The following is a 19,489-nucleotide window of genomic DNA, read 5'->3' on the forward strand; positions in this document are numbered from 1 at the left end:
TGTTGGGGGTCAGGTTACGGCAGCATGTTGGGAACACGGAGAGGGAAGTGGGTGAGAGGGTTGATGGAAAGGGGGGAGGAGGGGGGGGAGGAGCCGGTGGCCAGCGCGGCGCGACCCCCGCTGTCCCCCGACGGGAAGCCTACAACTCACGTAGTTCCGGTTCCCTGCAAGAATTCCCGAAGATTTCCGAAGTTTTGCGTTTTGGTACTAACGCCACTTCAGCCGCTAAATCAGAAGTTTCCAATGAAAACAAGCATGTTGTGACTGACCTGACCTAACCTAACCTAACCCTTCTATTTTTTTAAATTTCAATTTTTGAGAGAAATCCGAAGTTGCACGAACGTGGTAGTACGTGAGTTGTAGGCTTCCCGTCACCCGATACGAATATCACGTGACCGAAGACCATCTCATGACACACTACTAGGAGCAGCGAGTCTCCCCCCCCCCCCCCCCGGGTCAACGTCTTAACTCTCCGTAAACGGTATTTTGTAGGAGTAATTTCGAGAAAGAAACTGAAGTCGCACGTGTAACCAAGGTACTGCCATCTGTTTTTTTTTTTTTTTTTTTTTTTAGCTATTTATTGTACTCTGCATTTATCAATGAAATGCATCAGTCAATCGCTTAATATACATTCATCGTATTTTAAGAGCAAAACGAAACCGCTTTCATATTCGTTAAGTTTGCGATCCTGTATAGCGTCCACGAAGTTAAAAAAAAAAAAAAAAAACGCATATTCAGTTCCGCCGGTCAGTGTGGCCATTGTGGTAGGTGGCCGTTATTTTAGTATAGAATCGGTTCGGATAATATTTCACCAAGAAATGTTACGTGCAGAAATAGAATTCTTCTTAACGCACAGTCTCACACGTCATATTACATTTTTTTTTTTTTTTAATTTTCGTCATTGCTATAAGTTGAGGGTTTGAACTGAAATTTAAACACGACACCCACCTTGAATGTGTTGTTCTTTCACTTTTTTTTTTCAACAGATATTCACCGAGTGCCACACACTGGGCGACAAAAGTAGCGCGTTTTCGTAACTATCATCACTTGCGCGAATTTACACCCATTATACAATACGTACAGAATATATTATGTTGAAAAACATGTGAGAGAACAAAAGCAACTTACGTATGGTGTTAAAATTTTAAAAATAACCCTTAAATAACGGTGTTGGCGAGAACAAGAAATAAAATTCAAAATGGCGTGTGAGACCGAGCCATAAGGCTGATTAACGATCGAGAACTTAAGAATTAACATAAAGAATTAAGTAATGCCCTTAAAAAATATGACTGTATGGTTTGGGATTGTCAATCATAAACCATTACACTCTAAAATTCAATCATATTTTAAGGCACTTAATTATCATAACCATTAACTTATTGTAAGTACTAGTTCAAAAAACTAGCCTTCGTACGATAATTCATAGAGGAATATCTAGACACTTCGCAAAACCTTAAAAAAAAAAGTTGCCTGTAAAGTAGGTTTACAGACGATAGTTTAACGTGACGTCATAACAAAACATTGATGAAATGATTGCATACTTTTGTGAATAAAATAAAATCATTTTTATTGAATGATCACTACTATTTTGTATGGATGCAAAGAAGGAGTGAAATGAAATCTACAATTTAATTGATAAATTTACTTTTATTTGCACTCATTAATTTAAATATTTATTACTTTAACAAAGAGATTATTTTAACTATAACTTTCATACATGTTTGCTATTTAACTTCTTCCAATCTGTGTTATTCTGTTAAGGATAGGACGATGATAGGAAAAGTAGGAAACGAATGGGAGTGTTTCAAGTTTAATGTGCCTCGAAAAAGTCAAATCGATGGTTGTTCCAATAGTGTGGAAGAGAGATAAATGCGGCGCAAGCGAACAATGAGCGTAACGGGACAACGTGCGTAACGGGACACTTTTTCGTGCGTGCAGCCGGCGTTCATCGATTTATTAGACGTCACGTCAAAAAAAAGTGCCATAATTCAATGTTTAAAATTGATACTACTTCAAACGTACACTTGCAAACCTCAATCATTCAAACGTACACTTGCAAACCTCAATCAACAAGTACCTAATCGCAGGGAAAATACGAATGAGTATTTCAGTACTCGCCATTGGTATACAACACCTAACCACGGTGACTAGCACATTCATGTGTTCTCACGTTGCAAACACACATAAAATACGAAATTCAAGACAGGAAATTTAACGCAGAATTATTCAAAATGATGCCGAAGGTGATAAATATATGAAAAATGTGGTTTTCAATTACTACATTTCTTCACGCGAATCACACGAGGTTTCCGCACCCGCCACTAGGATTCGTTGCCGGAGCAGCTACGTCGACTATCGAATCATTTGATTAGTAGGCCGAAATTTTAAAATATATATTGAAACGGCTCGGATAAAAGCGAAACCAAATTGAAAAAAAAAAAATTCTAAAACCCGGATTTGGACCTGATTTTCTACAAGGAATTTTTCTGTTAAGTTTCCCTTTGGCTTTGTCAACTTCTTTTCGCGCCATCCGCCGTGGTTACACATTTACGTTCCATGCGACTATGTCGCCATCGCGAAATCACTTCTACCAAATGCCGCATACATTTAGCCAAGGGGAGGCCTACAACTCACGTAGTTTCGGTTCCCTGCAAGAATTTCCGAAGGTTTCCGAAGTTTTGCGTTTTGGTGTTAACGCCACTTCAGCCGCTAAATCAGAAGTTTCCAATGAAAACAAGCATGTTGTGACTGACCTAACCTAACCTAACCTAACCCTTCGATTATTTTAATTTCAATTCTTTGAGAGAAATCCCAAGGTGCACGAACGTGGTAGGGAACCGAAACTACGTGAGTTGTAGGCTTCCCTTAGCCAAGATGTAAAAAAAAAAAAAAAAAAAAAGACACACACACACACCGCTAACATACAGTCGATCACCTCAGTTCATTCGATTACGACCTTTTTTTTTCTGTAGCGGGGTATTTCCCCTCCAGGAAAGTTGGCTCGACTGATCACGGTCATGACCACACGACGATTACGACTCGTCGTGCTCCCCTCCCCCCAACCCCCCCCCCCCCCCCCGGGGGGGGGAACCAATCACCGGTCACGATCCGCGCGTTAACGTCGTCTGCCCGGGTCGTCGACTCGCCGGGGCCCCTGTCACGCTCGGCCACGTGTACCTAACAGTACCGTCGAGTACCGAGAAGCGACGTCCGATTGCTGCACTCGACTCGCCTCGTTGCACCTCGCTTACTCTCCAGATTCACGAACGAATACATAGAGACATGCAAAATTCGCGGATTCATTTCGCGATAGGCTAGCATCAAAACAACTATACCTTAGTACCGCTTCTGCGATTGGCCCACATTTTATCCGGGGAACTGTGAGCCAATGGGAAACACTAAACCAAGAAAGTGCCGAATTACGGACAGCGTAGTTGAGACGTCTCACGCGTCAGTAGCCAATGAACAGGTGTCATTTCCGCGAGTACTGTGGAGTCTATCCTAGAGGTCAATGAATCCGCGAATTTTGCAGGTCTCTACGAATACACTATCTATACATAGAGACCGGAAAAATTCGCGGATTCATTTCACGATGTGCTAGAATCCAAACAACTGTACATTTATATTGCTTCCGTGATTGGCTTACAATTTTATCTGAAGGACATTTGGCCAATGGGAAACCTTCAACCAAAAAAGGCATCGAATCGCAAGCGTCCCAGTTGACAAGTGTCACGAGTCAATAGCCAATTAGCAAGTGGCATTTGCCTGAGTATGTAGAGGGTTGTGGAGTCTATCCTAGAGGTCATCGAAAGCGCGAATTTTTCCAGTCTCTATCTATACCCATTTTATAAAGATAAGAGTGTGAATTTTATCGTTGCTTTGAAAATAAATATGGGCTCATTTCACAAATGTTTTAAATATCAATAAAAATTATTCAAGTTCAATGTGGATTTTCTGATTTTCAATAAGTCTTTACGTTTACGATTGTTGTGATGGCTGGGATTATCAATTAAAACCAAAACATCCAAGAATCTTCCCGAATACACGAGAAAGTTTTCACCAATCGCAGGCGATAAACAAGATAAAAAAAAAACATGCTTTGCGTTTGACCTTCACGACGTTTACGACCCACGCTCCAGAGTCTTGGCAGATTTAACGGGAGACGGCTTACATGCCAATTTAGTGAATTCCACCTAAACAAGTCCGGAAGCAGGTACAAAAACTTCCTGATGCCTCCTGGTACATCAAGTCCATTATTTTTTTTTTTTTTAGCAATCAACAAGCGGGCTAGCACAATTTATTAAGAAGGGCACTTAGTATTGTCAGGAGGGGAGGGTATATATATATATATAGAGACCGGAAATATTCGCGGATTCATTTCGCGATAGGCTAAAATTCAAATAGCTATATATCTATACCTCTGTGCTACCTCTGCTATTGACTCACCACTCACCTGGATGACTCTGGGCCAATGAGAAACACCCAAACAAAGCTGTATCGAATCACATGCTGCTACGTTGGGATGTCTCACAAGACAGCAGCCAATGAGTGGGTGACATTTGACCGAGTGTACGCAGAACAATGGAGTTCATCCTACAGGTCATTGAACCCGCGAATTTTACATATATAAAAAGAGAGAGAAGAGGGCAAACTCGTATACATTTGGCATGCTGCCTACCACCTCGACTCGAGCACATTAAGTATATTTAATTACCGACAAAAAAAATTATCACTACCGGCACCACGAAAACACTCGAACTTGCACAGACTCCGTGCCTACAGAGCGAGTACGAATTCGACCGACAAAAATAATTTAGGCGTCTGGATGATTTTTAGTTCGTGAATAACGCTTTACAACCACCGCAGAACTTTTTGCAGCTGTAGTAAAATTATTTCATTGAAACAAGTGGGGATGACACCTTCTGACGTGTAGTTGCCCTAAATTATTTCACGATAGCAGCAAGTTTTGTGGTGGTTGTAAAACATGGTTTAGTTAAAACATCATCCAGACACTTAGTGTTCCATCTTAAAATACTATCTTTATTATTTTCAATACAAAAAAAAAACTCTTGTTCAGCTCAAACTTATGGGCCCTCTGGACGCAGTTTAGGCCACAAGTCGTAACATATGTAGGCTGATGTTTCAATTTTTTTTTTTCGTGGTGAAAATTGCAGCTGAAGTTTGCATCAACCTGTATATACGCAGACCACCTGCGCTTCGTGTGGAACTTTCAGGCCCAACAAACGACAAAGCGTGTTTCCAAGTCACTCGCTGCTCGCGAAGCCAAGCACCAGTTACTCTCTCTATCTCTCTCTGCTGTCCCGGAGCTGAGCCGGTGATCTGTGCTGCAACCCGATACGGCCGTTTGATCCCTTAGCGAGTCTGTGAAAATCGACTTTAACCCCCCCGGACCCTCCATCGAAACTCCTTCCTCGTCCTCTTCAACAAGTCCTGATGGATTGAGAGACAAATGTTCCTTACGCGAACGGGCGTTTTCACTCTGTCGTCACGTGTACCTACTCCGAAATAAAATGTAGCAGCTTCTTATCACCGTTCAACTACTTATCAAGCTTTTTATTTTCATTCGCCAAAAATACCAAACGAAAACAGGGGCGGAAGAAAAATGCTGTGAGATTTAGTTCACGATCAAGTTTGAGATGTGGCAGTTATTATTTTTTTTTTTTGCCCTTTTGAAATAATACGATCGCCATTGTACAAAATAATCTCAAGATGGATTCAAAAGTTTTTTTTGCGGGAATACGTCATTGCTGGTTTAAACTATAAGGCGAAGAGAAATCTCGCGAACGGGCAAAAAATATGAATAGTCAAACTCACAGAAAACAAGCCACCAATGGCTTTGTCCGAAAAAATGTTTTAAAACCAATCTTCCCCATTTCAAGAAGTATTCAAAAAAGTCTCCAAATGTTTGTTTTTCATCTTATATATATATTTTTATTACGAACGTTAAAATTTTCTAACATAATGCGATATCTGTATAGCTGCTGCATCACAGTAAGCTTAAACTCAACATTTTTAAAGCTAGTTTTAAGTTTTATGTATTTACGCTTTGACCCCAACTCGGTCCCACCATGGCGCACTGAAATAGGATTTAAACAGATAAACGGAATAAAATAAAGTATTCCTAGTTGGTAATTTTTAAGGCCCTGTCACACTGTCAAATTTTCGTTTCCAAAACCTTCCAATATGCTACGGAAAATAATTTTGGAGGATCATGAAAATCACCAAAAACAACACTAGAGCAGCCATTTTTGTTTGACAGGTTGTATGAATTAGTTTCCATCAAATATTTTACAAATAGGACTGGTTATAAAATATGTTGGATGTTGGACGGAATCAGCCAATCAGAATGGTGCACAGCGAAAACGGTAATGGCGTCGGTTTCCGTCTCAACGATCTTTAAAATTGCGTGTAACACATGGGCGTTAAAAAGGTTAATCAGGTTAAATAATTAAATTAATACTAAGATAAATGTAGAATTCAAAATAATTTTGTATGTAAAAAGCAAATGATGTCTGTAACTTGAAAAAAAAAATACATTATTTTTATTATGTAACACGTATTAATGTGAATTACATTTATAGAGGTTTTAAAAAGTTAAAATATGCACAAAAATCATAAGTTAAAAATCTCCATCCAGCACTGTGACGCGTTAGTAAAATTTTTAAATGCGATTAAAACCGAGATCAAGACAGCTCAGTCCAAAAATAAACTGTGATAGTGTGACATGAATCAAAACATATTTGAGGTTATATGACCAAACTTTATTTGATTGATAAAATTGGAAGTTAATTTTCTGCCAATATATTACCAACAAATCTACTGTCAAATACAGTTGGAGACGAAAATTTGACAGTGTGACTGAGTCTTTAGCCAACTGGTACATGGGCACTCGTCTGGGGACGTTGTAACGTCCTTTACTAATATTACTTACTTATTATTTAATACAACACTTAAAAGGCATACTGGAAATAAATAAAACACCTCTAGCATAAAACCAGAGGTTGAGAGGGCGTTTACAATCCTACCTTATAATTAATTAGTTTCCTTTTGAAACTACTTGTGGAAAGATTTAATTAACATTATCATGTTTTAAGAAATAACAAAACGTCTAGAATTTTTTTTTTTTTCCTTTTATTCGGGGCTTTAATTGAAGTCGATGAAGGTATAACATCATTTGGAGAGGAACACGGGAAATTACAGATGGTATTATTGAACTGGTAATCCGTTAGCCCTTACTCACGAACCCATTAGATCACAAGGAACCAGTGAAACTACGTAAGTTGAATGATAAAAGTCTTTTGGGGAAGATTCCCGACGCTAAATGACGATACTGTGTTCACGCAAAGTGTTCCATTAATCACCGAAAGCACGAAACACCCATTATAAACAGAGAGGTCACAGGCCTCGGCGTAATGAGAGACAGTTCTGGCGTCTCGACGGGATTCAGAGCGCGGGTTCACGGACGAATCCTTCCGCTGGAGGGTGAAAGTAGTCCAGAACGTAAAGCAGTTTAAAATCTGCAGTTTTTAATACAGAAGGGATGGGGGAGAGGGAGGAGGAGGGGGAGAGGGGGGAAGGGGAGAGGGGGAGGGAGGGATGAGGGGGAGGGGGAGAGGGGGATGAGGGAAAGGGAGAGGGGGAGGGAGAGGGGAGAGGTAGAGGGGGAGGGAGAGGGGAGAGGGAGAGGGAGGGATAGGGGAGAGGGAGAGAGAGGGAGAGAGTGAGAGTGAGAGAGAGACAGTCGGTAGAAAAAAACGTGAGCGAGTCTCTCCCACAAAACTCGGACACGAAATTTAACGTAAAATTCTTTAAAAATAATGCGCGAGACTGATAAATGTACGAAAAATGGTGTATTCGACTACATTTCTTTACGCGAATCAAACGTAGTTCGCTGCCGGAACAGCTCCGTCGACTATAGAATCATTCAATTTTGCAGAGCGAAATGGCGGTGAACTATTATAATGAAACTGCTCTGATAGAAGCGAAAAATACTTGAAAAGCAAAGAAAAAAAAAAACTAAACACCGGTCTGGACCTGATTTTCGAGAATGAATTTTACTAAAATACTGCTCACCTTGTTAAAATTAACTAAAAAGTTAATACTATAAATTTCACTTCGGCTTTATGCCATAGAAGTCAGCAACGAGGTTAAACATTTCCGTTCAAGTCACGAAATTACTCCCACCAAATGCCGTATACGGAAAGCGAAAGATGTTAAAAACTCGAGCGGAGAAATAAATTGACGCTGCAGAATCACGGGTAAGAGGAAGCGCGGGAAAATGCACACTGCGGTGGCGGGTATTAAGGCGGGAAGGTGGCGCGGCGTCGGTCCAGGGGGAGGGGGGGGGGGGGGTGCCAAGGCAGAAGTATGACCGCGGCGCACTGAAAAAACAAGAAACAAAGCTACCGACGCCTAGCGCAGATGCTCTAGTGAAGTTCAGCCCCATAAATAAACAATTAAAATATAATAAAGATGAAGTACCTCAAATTAAACATCCCAATTAAAATTTTTTTTTACAAATTAATAAAGTTAAAACTTAATGAAAAATTTTAAACGTGCCGTAAAATCTCACCTGAAGGTGGCACAACGTGATCCAAAAAGGTAGGATCGCGCGATCAAACCTTTGGTCGCGCGGTGTGCCGGTGGGGGGCGGAGGGCGTTGCCCCTTCCGCTCTGCCCTCCGCGGCGAAGAGGAGAAGAGGAGAATGGGAGAATGGGAGAAGAGAGAGAAGAGGCGGCTGAAGGGAGGAATGACGATGATGCTGCAGGAAGGCCACTCTGCTGCCATGCAGCCAAGCAGCTCTGGTTGCCTCACAAAGCATTCGCGAACCCAGACATATTTCTGGAGGGGATTCGAGAAGGGGATACGCCACCAAAAACCTAGATTTCTAATTAAAACATGCCCTATAATTTTCTAAAATAATACTTGTATACCTACAGTTAATAATGTACAACTAAACCAACAGAAATTACAACTGCCATAAATTGTGAAGAATAACCAACACATGTATGAAATTTACCCACTGTTAGGGGTGGTTTTTGAGCCAGACCACAATTTGAAAATTTTAATTGCATAATTATCTCTTTCAAAGAATACTTAAAGATTAAATTTCGCTTTTCAGAGTTTCTGATAATAAGAAACAAGAAAAGGTTTGACTTCAGTCTTCACAAAGAAACTAATGTTGTAGTTGATCTTTAATTGGATGAGTCTAGTATCTTAAAAAAATTGCTCATAAATAAATATATTTAAGGTAATAAAATCATATGTACACAAAAAAAATTGATGGGCTCTTTTAAAGTTTTCTCTGCTTGATTTATTTTTGTTTCTAATTTAAAAAAAAAAACGTTTTTGAGAAAATCCAATAATAACTGTAAATACTGATTCTACTAAATTCCGTTAAAAATTGAAAAAATAGGATTATTTTCTGACAACGACTGAGTGTGTGTTATTTCTTAGGGGAGAAAAAAGATTGCGGTCGAATACAGTTATAATAGTCACATGTAACAACTGAGGAATGTAAACGGCCTATATTTACCAAAGCCAATATTCGATAAATAACTAAATACCAAGTAAACAAAGATTATTTTCTGATATATAAGATTTGGTTTAAACTTAATTCCATATACTACTAGTACTACCTACCCAACCTTTCACATCAGCTAACATAAAAAATATACCTACGCTAATCACTAAAATACATACAATTTACTTCCTCTACATCACAGGGAAAGTCCACCTAGAAGTAAAAACAACATATGACCTGTTTATATCCTACTAGCACTATTTCAAAAGCACCAACATAACTATCATACGTCTATTTTACACGAAGAACACATGATTTGTGATAAATTTATGCGTATCTATGTTACACGGTTTTTACATTTACTAACAAATCGTAATACTTTGAAGCAGATTTTTTAAATGCCCTTATCCTAAAGGTTAGAAGAAAAAAAAAACATGTAAATCGGGAAATTTCATGTACCAAATCCAACGAAAAGTGTGCAACGTAAACTGACGAAGGTCTTAACCTAATTTTTGACGAGACAATGTTATCAATCAAACGCCAATAATCCTGACTGGCTGAGTGAAAAACTATTATTTTTTAGAGACAGCTATCCCGTTAAAAATGCCGCAAAAATTTTAAGTTATATATATTACCCCAACACACGCTCTGAAAACCGTTACCTTAACATTTAGCCAGGAATGTTCAAAGCAAGCACAATACCGAATAAGATGTTTTCTTTCAATAATGTATTCCATGTATTGGAAATTTAATCAAACTAAGGTAACTATGTGCCATTAAATATGCATTTCTGTAATTTTTTTTATAAACTAAAGGTATCATAAATTAGCGACGGTAATACGCAAACCATCCCGCAAAGTCATGCAACTATTTTATTATGTACAAATATCAGTAGATTTTGAGATTTACACGCTGGAACATACGTTTTGAATGCAAAAATAAAGTATGCTATAGCCATTTTGCCCAAACGGCGCATAGCAGCAAGAGCTAAAGCGGGCAAGAAACATTTCTGACATCGCATACCGAATATGCCAGTCACAGAAATAACACGTGAAACTACAGACTATTTTATAGTTCGTACCAGATCATGCTACACATTCATTAGCCAGATTTAACAGGTACTTCACTTCGCTCAATCATGCCTAGCAGCAGCGAAAACATGCTCTAAGACATCCAGAAATAGGGGTAAAAATTTTATCACAAGCAAAAAACAAACAGCTGAGGGGCAAACATACAATGTTTTTTTTGTGTACCTACCCGAAACCATGTCGCTACCTGAAACAGCCCGAACCAAGAACACAAAAATTGAGATTAGAACACACACCAAATTAAAACACTAACAAAATCAAAACAAGGTAAGCACTCTACCAATGCTCAATTCAGCAGTGTACATCTCAGTTTCACGTAGACACAGTTTCTGGAATCCCACAAGTTAATCGTCGAAGGCGTGGAAAAGAGTAAACAAAAATAACAAAAGTTTCGGGGCATATGTGATGGCTAAAAGGGCTTGATATTTACAATGATTCTGGATTCACATTCGCCACATTTTCTTTTGGATACAATATTAATTTCCACGAATAAGAAATCAAATAAAAAATACAACCGTCATGTTCATCAATGCAAAAAAAAAAATCATAATACAAGGTTTTTGAAGTGAAAACTTCTTTTGGCGCACCGCACAAACATTTTTTCGTAGGTAGTAAGTTAGGCTGATCCGTCACGCTCTGAGGTGAAAGGCTTGATCGGGTGAACTCGTGACCGCCGAGTGTGCCCGAGCGAGAAAGATACAGTCAGCTGCTCTTCGCTGTTGTGTCGCTGTGTTTAGTATATTCAATTAATACGTAATAATTGTCATTATTTTTTATATTTCAAGGATAAAACTTAATTTATTCTATTTTTTAAGGTTATAAGTATTTTATTTTATTTTCCAAGGAAATTTTAACGTTATTGTGTGGTAGGTATATATTGCGAGTATTGGCTATTTTTTAGTAGGTGAGGTTATGTTTTTCTTTATGTTTATTTATTTAAGTAGTGAATTTCTTCAAATGTCAGGTTATTGGTTTATGAGAGGTAATGTTGATTTGTGGATTTAAGTTCTTTTTGAAGTGAAAACTTCTTTAACCGCGTTGAGCGATTTTTGGTAGGGGCAAAACTAATGGGTTTGCATTTAAAAACTTGAGTTTTAAGTTTTCACTTCTGTTGAAAGTCCCCATGACTGGCTATTTTTTATAACAATATTTTATACGTTAGCATATAATTTATCTGTAGTTTTCATATTGCTGAATCTTGCGTTTTTCAGTAAGATTACGAAATTAATAAATAATTCACGACATACAGGTATCATTATGAAATAACGAGTAATTATACATAGGAATAAGAATTACGGGGAAAAAATAAACTATACATTTGCTTATGTTTCGTCCAGTATATGGTGAGGCAAATTTTTACTTAAATAGATAAACCTTTATCTAATCAATTGGTTACACTACTGTGATATTAGTTACGTTTACTAACAGCCAATCTACTCAGCACACAAGCATCGATGTACGGGTTATAGGAATTGGTTGAGAATATTTTAAAAATATGTTTCTTGATAAGACAAGTGATGTAAACTCTTTTTTTTTTTTTACGATAGTGTAAGGATTCCAGATTTTTCCTTAATATATCACCATCTCAGGTAACAAATAAAACACTTAGTGTGCTATCGGGTTGTATTTCCTAAGAAAGTTCGTGAATTTCGTAAGTTATTCGAGTTCTCCCCCCCCCCCCCCCCCCCCCCCCCCCCCCCGACAGATCAGTTCAAGCCGCCAAAATAAACAATTCCGCGCGTGTTAAGATTCGTTAGTGTACCGTGGCGAACAGATACTAACTACCCTTCCCGCAAAAACACGCCATCAACAACTGGTGTCAAATTTATTGTATATCTAACCAAAATTGAGAGGAAAAAAAACCAGCGGGGTATATAACAGGGTTTTCACACACAACCTAGTTACAAGAACAATTTCGCCGCTTCACGCCGTTTACTAAAATGTGTTAATAAAAAAACTGTGACTTAAGAGGCTTAAGCACTTAATGACACATCTTCCCTTACTCCACTACGTTCATTGTCATTAACGTAATACACAGCCGCCCGAGCGCTAATAGCAACATTTCCAGAAGTCACAGAGAAATGAAGAGGGCTTTCTTTACTTCCATTCGTTTACTATGAAACAAATTCAAACCAGTAAACAAACATTAAATTCTACTGCACATAAAACAGTATTTTTTTTCCAAATTGAATCGGTAAGTAATCATTATTACTGTTAATAATTTGAATTATGTTATTTAGATTTGCGAAATTTAATATTAAAATGACACATAAAAGTAAAGTAACTGGGACTATAGCCACATAGTAAAACATAGTCTCGGTATAAGAGTTGTTGAACTGAATAAATAGGCTTTCTTTTTTAATTTGCACAGGTCATTCGTTTCTACATTTCTCATTATATGTACAAAACATTTTTGTAACTTTTTTTTCGCTTCATAATTTTTTTCCGTTTCTTATTACCTTCATAGGCGTGTTATTTTTTGTCGAACAAGACTACAGATGCATCTGAATCATTTTAGTTAGCTTTCACTCTCATTAAAACTGAAACAACCAATTCAGTTATATGTGTGTATATAGGTGTGTGTGTGTTAGAAAACTAAAGATTGCAATTACAGAAAAAAAGCGTAAATCAGCTGATGTCAAACAGATGTTTTTGTTTTCATTTCCTATTTTGCATTCTTGAGGGTTTTTTCCATGACAAACAGGACAAAATTGCATTGGTGAATGTCCAAAAAAATGGTATTAAAACATTTAAAACACGCCTGTTATAAAAGCTTCTTTAAGTTCTCAAGTGAAGCCGAAAACGTAACTTTTCAAACGCAAACCAAGCACATGGGTTATATTTACTATGGAACTACAATTTTCCGAGTGCTTATTTGAAAAAAAGTCAGATCTCTTTCAATTTTTATGGAGAGGCCAATTAAGTTGTACGGTATGTGTTAATTTTGCTGAAATTCATTTTTTAATAATGAATTATTCAACAACCGGATCAATTCATGAAATATAACAGGTAACGTACATACGTACACAGACTACGCAAATAAGTCTTTACCCTCTCCCCAATACCTCTAACACGAGACAGGATCCATCTTTGCCGTAGGTCGCAAACAGTTCAGCAGGCGCAGTTTTAAGTTCCTGTTACTTAAGCTATGGTCTATCCCACGAAAGAAAGAACTTTCCTGGGAGATTCGTGTGATGCATCAAGCGGTCGTTGCAAACAAATTATTTGAATTAAATATAGTAAAGTGCTTCTTTTTGTCAAAAAACTAGGCTGAACAATTCACCAGTATTTATTTCAGAAATGATGGGAAAATATTTAGCTGTCTTAACTAAAAAAAGTGGATAAATTTATCCAGAGCTGTGGTAGCAATGCGTAAGGGGGATCAGTGATAGGAGCATAAGATCTTTGTTTCAACCGTTTTTAGGCCATAACCATTTTCTATATTTTAACATTTTCAATTTCAACATTTTGATTGGTTAAAACATTCCACATTATCTAATGGATTGTCTGAAGTTAACTGGCTGATATAATAATACTGTTAAGGTCTTTTAAAATCCTTTAATAAGTGATCTATGATTTAACGAAGGTATATTTTAAAAATTATACAATATACAATCATATGTCATGAAAACTTTCCGAAAATAAGATATTTAAAGAAAAGCAAGACCCACGGATAATTTTTCTAATGCAAAATATAAGAACTATTACCGTGCACAGTTTTCTGAACTGCATTGGTTTCATCAGGGAGTCAATAGATGCAGTAGGGTAAATTTCGTCAGAGACCAACTGAAACTGTATAAAAACCAGCTGAATTTCCTACAAATTAACAAAATATAAAAAAAATATATAAAATTTGAAAAAAAAAAATTAAAATACAAAAAAAAAACTAAAGTAATGCAAAAAGTAAAGGTTAACACTAATAAAATATCACTTTTCAGTTTCAAGAAAACCGAGTTAGAAAATTGGCTAAGGTATCACTTCATTATCGGGCTCCTGTTATAGTCACTTCACCCTCCGTGCGAACACTCGCCGTTGTATTAATTTCTGCGTTTCAGAGAAACTCGCAGCGAGTCACCTCACCTCACAACTCACGCCCGACTTCAATGCGACGCAGGCCTCAGTACAGTGCTTGAACGCTGATAACGAAATCATGGAAGTCTCCCGTCATCCTTATTTCAGGGCAGCCCGTGCAGTCGGCTGCTGAGAGAGAGTGATCCGCGGACCATGACGTCCGACGCCCAAGAGCTGGATAACGACTTCAACTACAACATGGTCCTGGCCAACCACATGGTGACGTACCTCCAGTCCGCCATGGGTGAGCGAGGCGACATTGACAGCTTGTTCAACTCCCGCCACTCCTAATCCCCGGCGTGCCGAGGGGCGAGCCATTCGTGTTGGCAACTGCGACTCACGCTGGTGCTTCCAGCGCGGTATCGTCCTTCAACTGGCGCCAAGGGGGCTTAATTCTATAGGCGGAATATGGACACTAAAAACCCTCCACTGTTAAGAAATGCCAACTTCAAAAATTAAGTCTTAAATGTCAGGAAAACATATAAATTTCCTAAACATAATAACATAAACAAAAAAGGATATTTACGAACATTCTTAGTCCAAGATTTATGGAATTGTGTATTAACGGAGTGGCGTATTGATTATAATGTCACAATATCATTTTTTAGTGTGTCTGTGTGTGTGTGTGTCTCTCTCTCTCTGTGCGCGTGCTAGTACTGTAATATGCTAGTACTGCGCCCAAACTCTTTGAATAACGATATTATTTTTCTTTTGAGTTTGTTATGAAAAGAAGAAATGTTATTTTAAGTTGATAATTCCGTGAATTTGCATATGTTAAAACAATTATTTGTGTTAATTTTTTCTTATTCCAAAGTTAAAGATTTAGAGTAAGGCTGAGAGTAAAGTAATTTGCATAAAAGTAAATACTTTTTTTTTAAATAAAATAATTGTTACTCAAATGTTTTTTTTTCTTTTGTTTGATCGTTCAAATCTAACTGTTACTACTTTTAATCACCGAATGCTGCATCATTATTTAAAAAAAAAAAGGGGGGGGGGTGGCTGTGTCATGGACACGGCCGTGTGTTGTACGTGAATACGTGTACGTAACAGGTAATATTATTTTTTTTATTTTAACACCATATATATTCACTGTAACTAACTTACACTAATAATTTTTATATGCAATCGATAGATTTTGACGAGAGCTGACGACTGAAACTCAAACGAATGTCGTAGCTTCTCAGAGTCAAATGTTATATAAAATGGAAATTTCTAAACACAGCAAAAATGACCTCAAAATGGCGGTGCTTCCCCCTCCACCGCGCGACGATGCGTCACAGTCCTCACTTAGTGTAACAAATTCTTTGATACTTTAGCTATCTGGTGGTGTAATCATCACCAAACAGTATCCCCCGATTTTGTTATTGTAACAAAATGATAGCAGAGCGTGGTTTACCGATTGTGACATTACCATTCGTTTTTTTTTAATTGCATCCCACTATGGAAGCAATTTTAAAGATGTGTTCACATAAAAAAAACCTGGTTCCGAAAGTCCTGGGCTGTGTGGCTGCAGACCGGCAGCTGGTGCGGCGCTGGCTGGAGAGGCTGCGGCGGTACCGCCGCTCCCGGCGGCAGATGGCGGTGCGCAATGAGCTCATGTACCGCCTCGCGAGGAACCTCAACGACGCGGCGCTGCGGCCCCCCTTCACCGAGGTGCCGCCGTCGGGCCCGCTCGAGGCCTGCTTGCACCAGCTGGTCAGTCGCTCCGCCCCCCGCCCTTAACTTCTAGTCCAGGGGCCCGTTGCCTGTTCCCCGAACCGGGCGATGCCTCTTCCCTTACAGGCGGCCGCTAGCATGCAGTCTGGTGGGCGAACAGATTTTTTTTTCCGCGATAGACCTTGATTGTGTGGGTCGTACCTACGTTCTAGCGGCCCTCATGCTTCAATTTGTTAAAAAAATATATAGTTTTGTTTTTATTAATTAAAAACCTTTTTGGTTTTGGACCTGACTTCCGACAAGAAAATTTTATTAAAATTATTGCCCATATTGTAAAACCGCTAATACTATGAAGTTTCCCTCGGTATGAAGTTTTGGTTCGCGCCACATGCCACAGATGGCATCACCGTGGTCACACATTTTTCCGTTCCGTTCGCGAAATCGCTCCGACGTGAGCCAAAGATGTTACGCTGTAGAAAAAGAAGTCGTTTACACTCGGCGCGAGCTCTGCCCCGGGCGAGTCGTCACTCGGTTATTTTCCTCGCTCGGCTCGTGTCCACCTCGAGATCTCCGCAAACCCGCACTGCTGTCGCAAAGTAGTCGCGTGCCCCGTGGCATGACTCTCCCGGATCCGGGCGTCGAGCCACGGTGGCCCGCGAAGAGACACGTGCGATTAGATGCCGCCCATTAGCTCTACAAGTTGCGCACAGAATTTTTATTTTATAATTGCTGTAGCAACCCAGAACGAGTCTGTGCGAGGTGTAATCACCGATCCAAAGTTCAGTTCATTTCAGTTGGGGCATCACTGTGTGCGCGTTGCAAACACACAGTTTAAAGGTCGCTATATCCGACATTCCCCGGTTTGGCGAGTTCTGCGATTCGCCACCAGTCGAGCAGCCTGCGTCCATATTCACTGCCGGGTGAATTCCGGCTGTTGCCTCGGCCGCCAGGTCGCACCACTGCGCTGCCAGTGTTTGCAGCTCGCCCAGAGTTTACCGTTACTGTCAGTTCTCATTTCAGTTCAGTGTTTCCTGTTTCCTTCATTTTTGTACTTTTTTTTAAAGAATCCTTTTGAAACCAGTTGCCATGAAATTGTTTGTAATACAAGAAAAATATTGCAGCTTTGTACATCACATGGGTATGGTATGGTTATTTCTGCATAAATGAAAATACGTTTTTTTTTGGGGGGGGGGGAATAATACTGAGTATTTCTTACGAAAATTGGCTCATAATTTTATGTTTTAATTGATATTTCATTCAAGCATGAATTTTTCATACCATGGAAAATATAATAGAATGTTCCATAATTAGACTTTTATTTTTGTTTTATTATGCTCATTTAATGTGCGCCATTAATACCGGAGAGCTATTCAGGGAACGGTTTACAAATAACTTAACTATTGGCGGTACTGGGACAACAAAGCACGAATGTGCCCGGGTCAGGAATCCGAACCCAATTGTACTGCGAACACCTTTTTTTTTTAAGTGATACAGTTATCATGTATATTTCTGTTCCATTTGCAAAAAAAAAAAATACGATGTGGCAGGTTTACATTTACTATTACACATTTTCATGACAGCTGGTAGTCCCGCAAGAACTGTACTGGCGTTCGATTTATCCGGCAAAATTATTGTGTTGGACTAAAGACCATTCGCTGGAATTGGGAAGTCCCATCGTGACTGTGAAACTGGGTCGATAAACTATGTTTTATGGAAAAATCTCTGTGTATGTTAAAGTTCCCTGCTTATTGCATGCACACAGATCGGAATACGGGCAGCGCGCGACACACGAGCACCGTATACAGAGGTGACTTGTGTCGATTTAATGCAGTTTTTTTGGACATACGTCATTGCAGTTTTGCACTGTTTTTCATGGTAAAAATTCCGAAAATCAAAATATGAAAATAAAAAATTCACAGAAAACAAGACTGAATCAGCTGATGTCGGACACCACAACGACGACATAATACTTGTTTAGTTTCATCGTTTGTTTCGTTTGTCCGACATGAGCTGATATTCAGTCTTGTTTTCTGTGATTTTTTTATCTTCATATTTTTATTTTTTATTTTTTCGGAATGTTTCCCGTGACAAGTGCAAAACTGCAATGGCGTTATGTCCCCAAAAAACAAAAACTTCATTAAATCAAAATTCCCCAATGCCTGAATAATTTAAAGAACGTGACTCGTGCTGGTCGCGGGGGCAGGGGGTCTCGAGGGAGTGGGTCCGAGCTCCTCCTCGTGCTTGCAGTCGAGCGACGAGAGCTCCGGGGAGGAGAAGGAGTAGGAGGCGCCGGGGAAGGAGGAGGACAGGCCGTGGTGGGAGGCCGTGGACTCGGCCCATTAGAGGGAGTGGGTCCGAGCTCCTCCTCGTGCTTGCAGTCGAGCGACGAGAGCTCCGGGGAGGAGAAGGAGTAGGAGGCGCCGGGGAAGGAGGAGGACAGGCCGTGGTGGGAGGCCGTGGACTCGGCCCATTAGAGGGAGTGGGTCCGAGCTCCTCCTCGTGCTTGCAGTCGAGCGACGAGGGGTCGCGAGGGAGTGGGGTCCAAGCTCCTCCTCGTGCTTGCAGTCGAGCGACGAGGGGTCTCGAGGGAGTGGGGTCCGAGCTCCCCCTCGTGCTTGCAGTCGAGCGACGAGGGGTCGCGAGGGAGTGCGTCCGAGCTCCTCCTCGTGCTTGCAGTCGAGCGACGACAGCTCCGGGGAGGAGAAGGAGTAGGAGGCGCCGGGGAAGGAGGAGGACAGGCCGTGGTGGGAGGCCGTGGACTCGGCCCATTAGAGGGAGTGGGTCCGAGCTCCTCCTCGTGCTTGCAGTCGAGCGACGACAGCTCCGGGGAGGAGAAGGAGCAGAAGGCGCCGGGGAAGGAGGAGGACAGGCCGTGGTGGGAGGCCGTGGACTCGGCCCGAGGCGAGCAGCGGCCCCTGGTGCACGACAGGTCGCCCGACGGCGGGGCCTTCCTGGCGGCCCAGCCGGTGCCTCGCTGCGGCGTCTTCTGCTACCTCGCCGTCGTCGCCAAGGGCAAGGACGGCGACAAGCGCTGACTAACCCCCAACCCTCCTTCCTCACCGACACTTGTGCTTGGCCCCGTCGTAATAAACAGTGGTGTGACATTTCAACCAGCCTCTGGTCATTTCG

The 19,489-nt window shown here is 40.2% G+C and overlaps 2 protein-coding genes across 8 annotated transcripts in view; one reads left to right on the top strand and one right to left on the bottom strand.

Moving 5' to 3' along the window:
• LOC134534884 (SH3 and multiple ankyrin repeat domains protein 1) overlaps positions 1-19,489 on the bottom strand; it is a 476,867-nt gene that overhangs the window by 51,895 nt on the left and 405,483 nt on the right. Inside the window, exon 1 of one of the 7 annotated variants that reach the window (XM_063373552.1) lies at positions 10,803-11,159. The exons of the other annotated variants lie outside the window; for them this stretch is intronic. The gene's annotated coding sequence lies outside the window, so the exon portion shown is untranslated. Of the gene's footprint in view, positions 1-10,802; positions 11,160-19,489 lie in introns of those variants that run through there. 7 annotated transcript variants of the gene reach the window in all.
• LOC134535319 (uncharacterized) lies at positions 12,753-19,470 on the top strand. The gene is made up of 4 exons (XM_063374387.1): positions 12,753-12,827; positions 14,813-14,948; positions 16,218-16,399; positions 19,168-19,470. The coding sequence occupies exons 2-4, from the start codon at positions 14,858-14,860 to the stop codon at positions 19,393-19,395; spliced, it is 501 nt and encodes a 166-aa protein (XP_063230457.1). The 5' UTR covers positions 12,753-12,827; positions 14,813-14,857; the 3' UTR covers positions 19,396-19,470.

The sequence above is a fragment of the Bacillus rossius genome, chromosome 8, assembly GCF_032445375.1.
Source record: "Bacillus rossius redtenbacheri isolate Brsri chromosome 8, Brsri_v3, whole genome shotgun sequence".
Taxonomy (NCBI): Eukaryota; Metazoa; Arthropoda; class Insecta; order Phasmatodea; family Bacillidae; genus Bacillus; species Bacillus rossius.

What these genes read in the sequence shown, in the direction of transcription:
- LOC134535319 (XM_063374387.1), top strand. Translation starts at nt 14,858, where the DNA reads ATGACGTCCGACGCCCAAGAGCTGGATAACGACTTCAACTACAACATG. An exon ending in GTACCTCCAGTCCGCCATGG is followed by an intron (nt 14,949 to 16,217) that starts GTGAGCGAGGCG and finishes GTGTGGCTGCAG; the next exon opens with ACCGGCAGCTGGTGCGGCGC. An exon ending in AGGCCTGCTTGCACCAGCTG is followed by an intron (nt 16,400 to 19,167) that starts GTCAGTCGCTCC and finishes TCGTGCTTGCAG; the next exon opens with TCGAGCGACGACAGCTCCGG.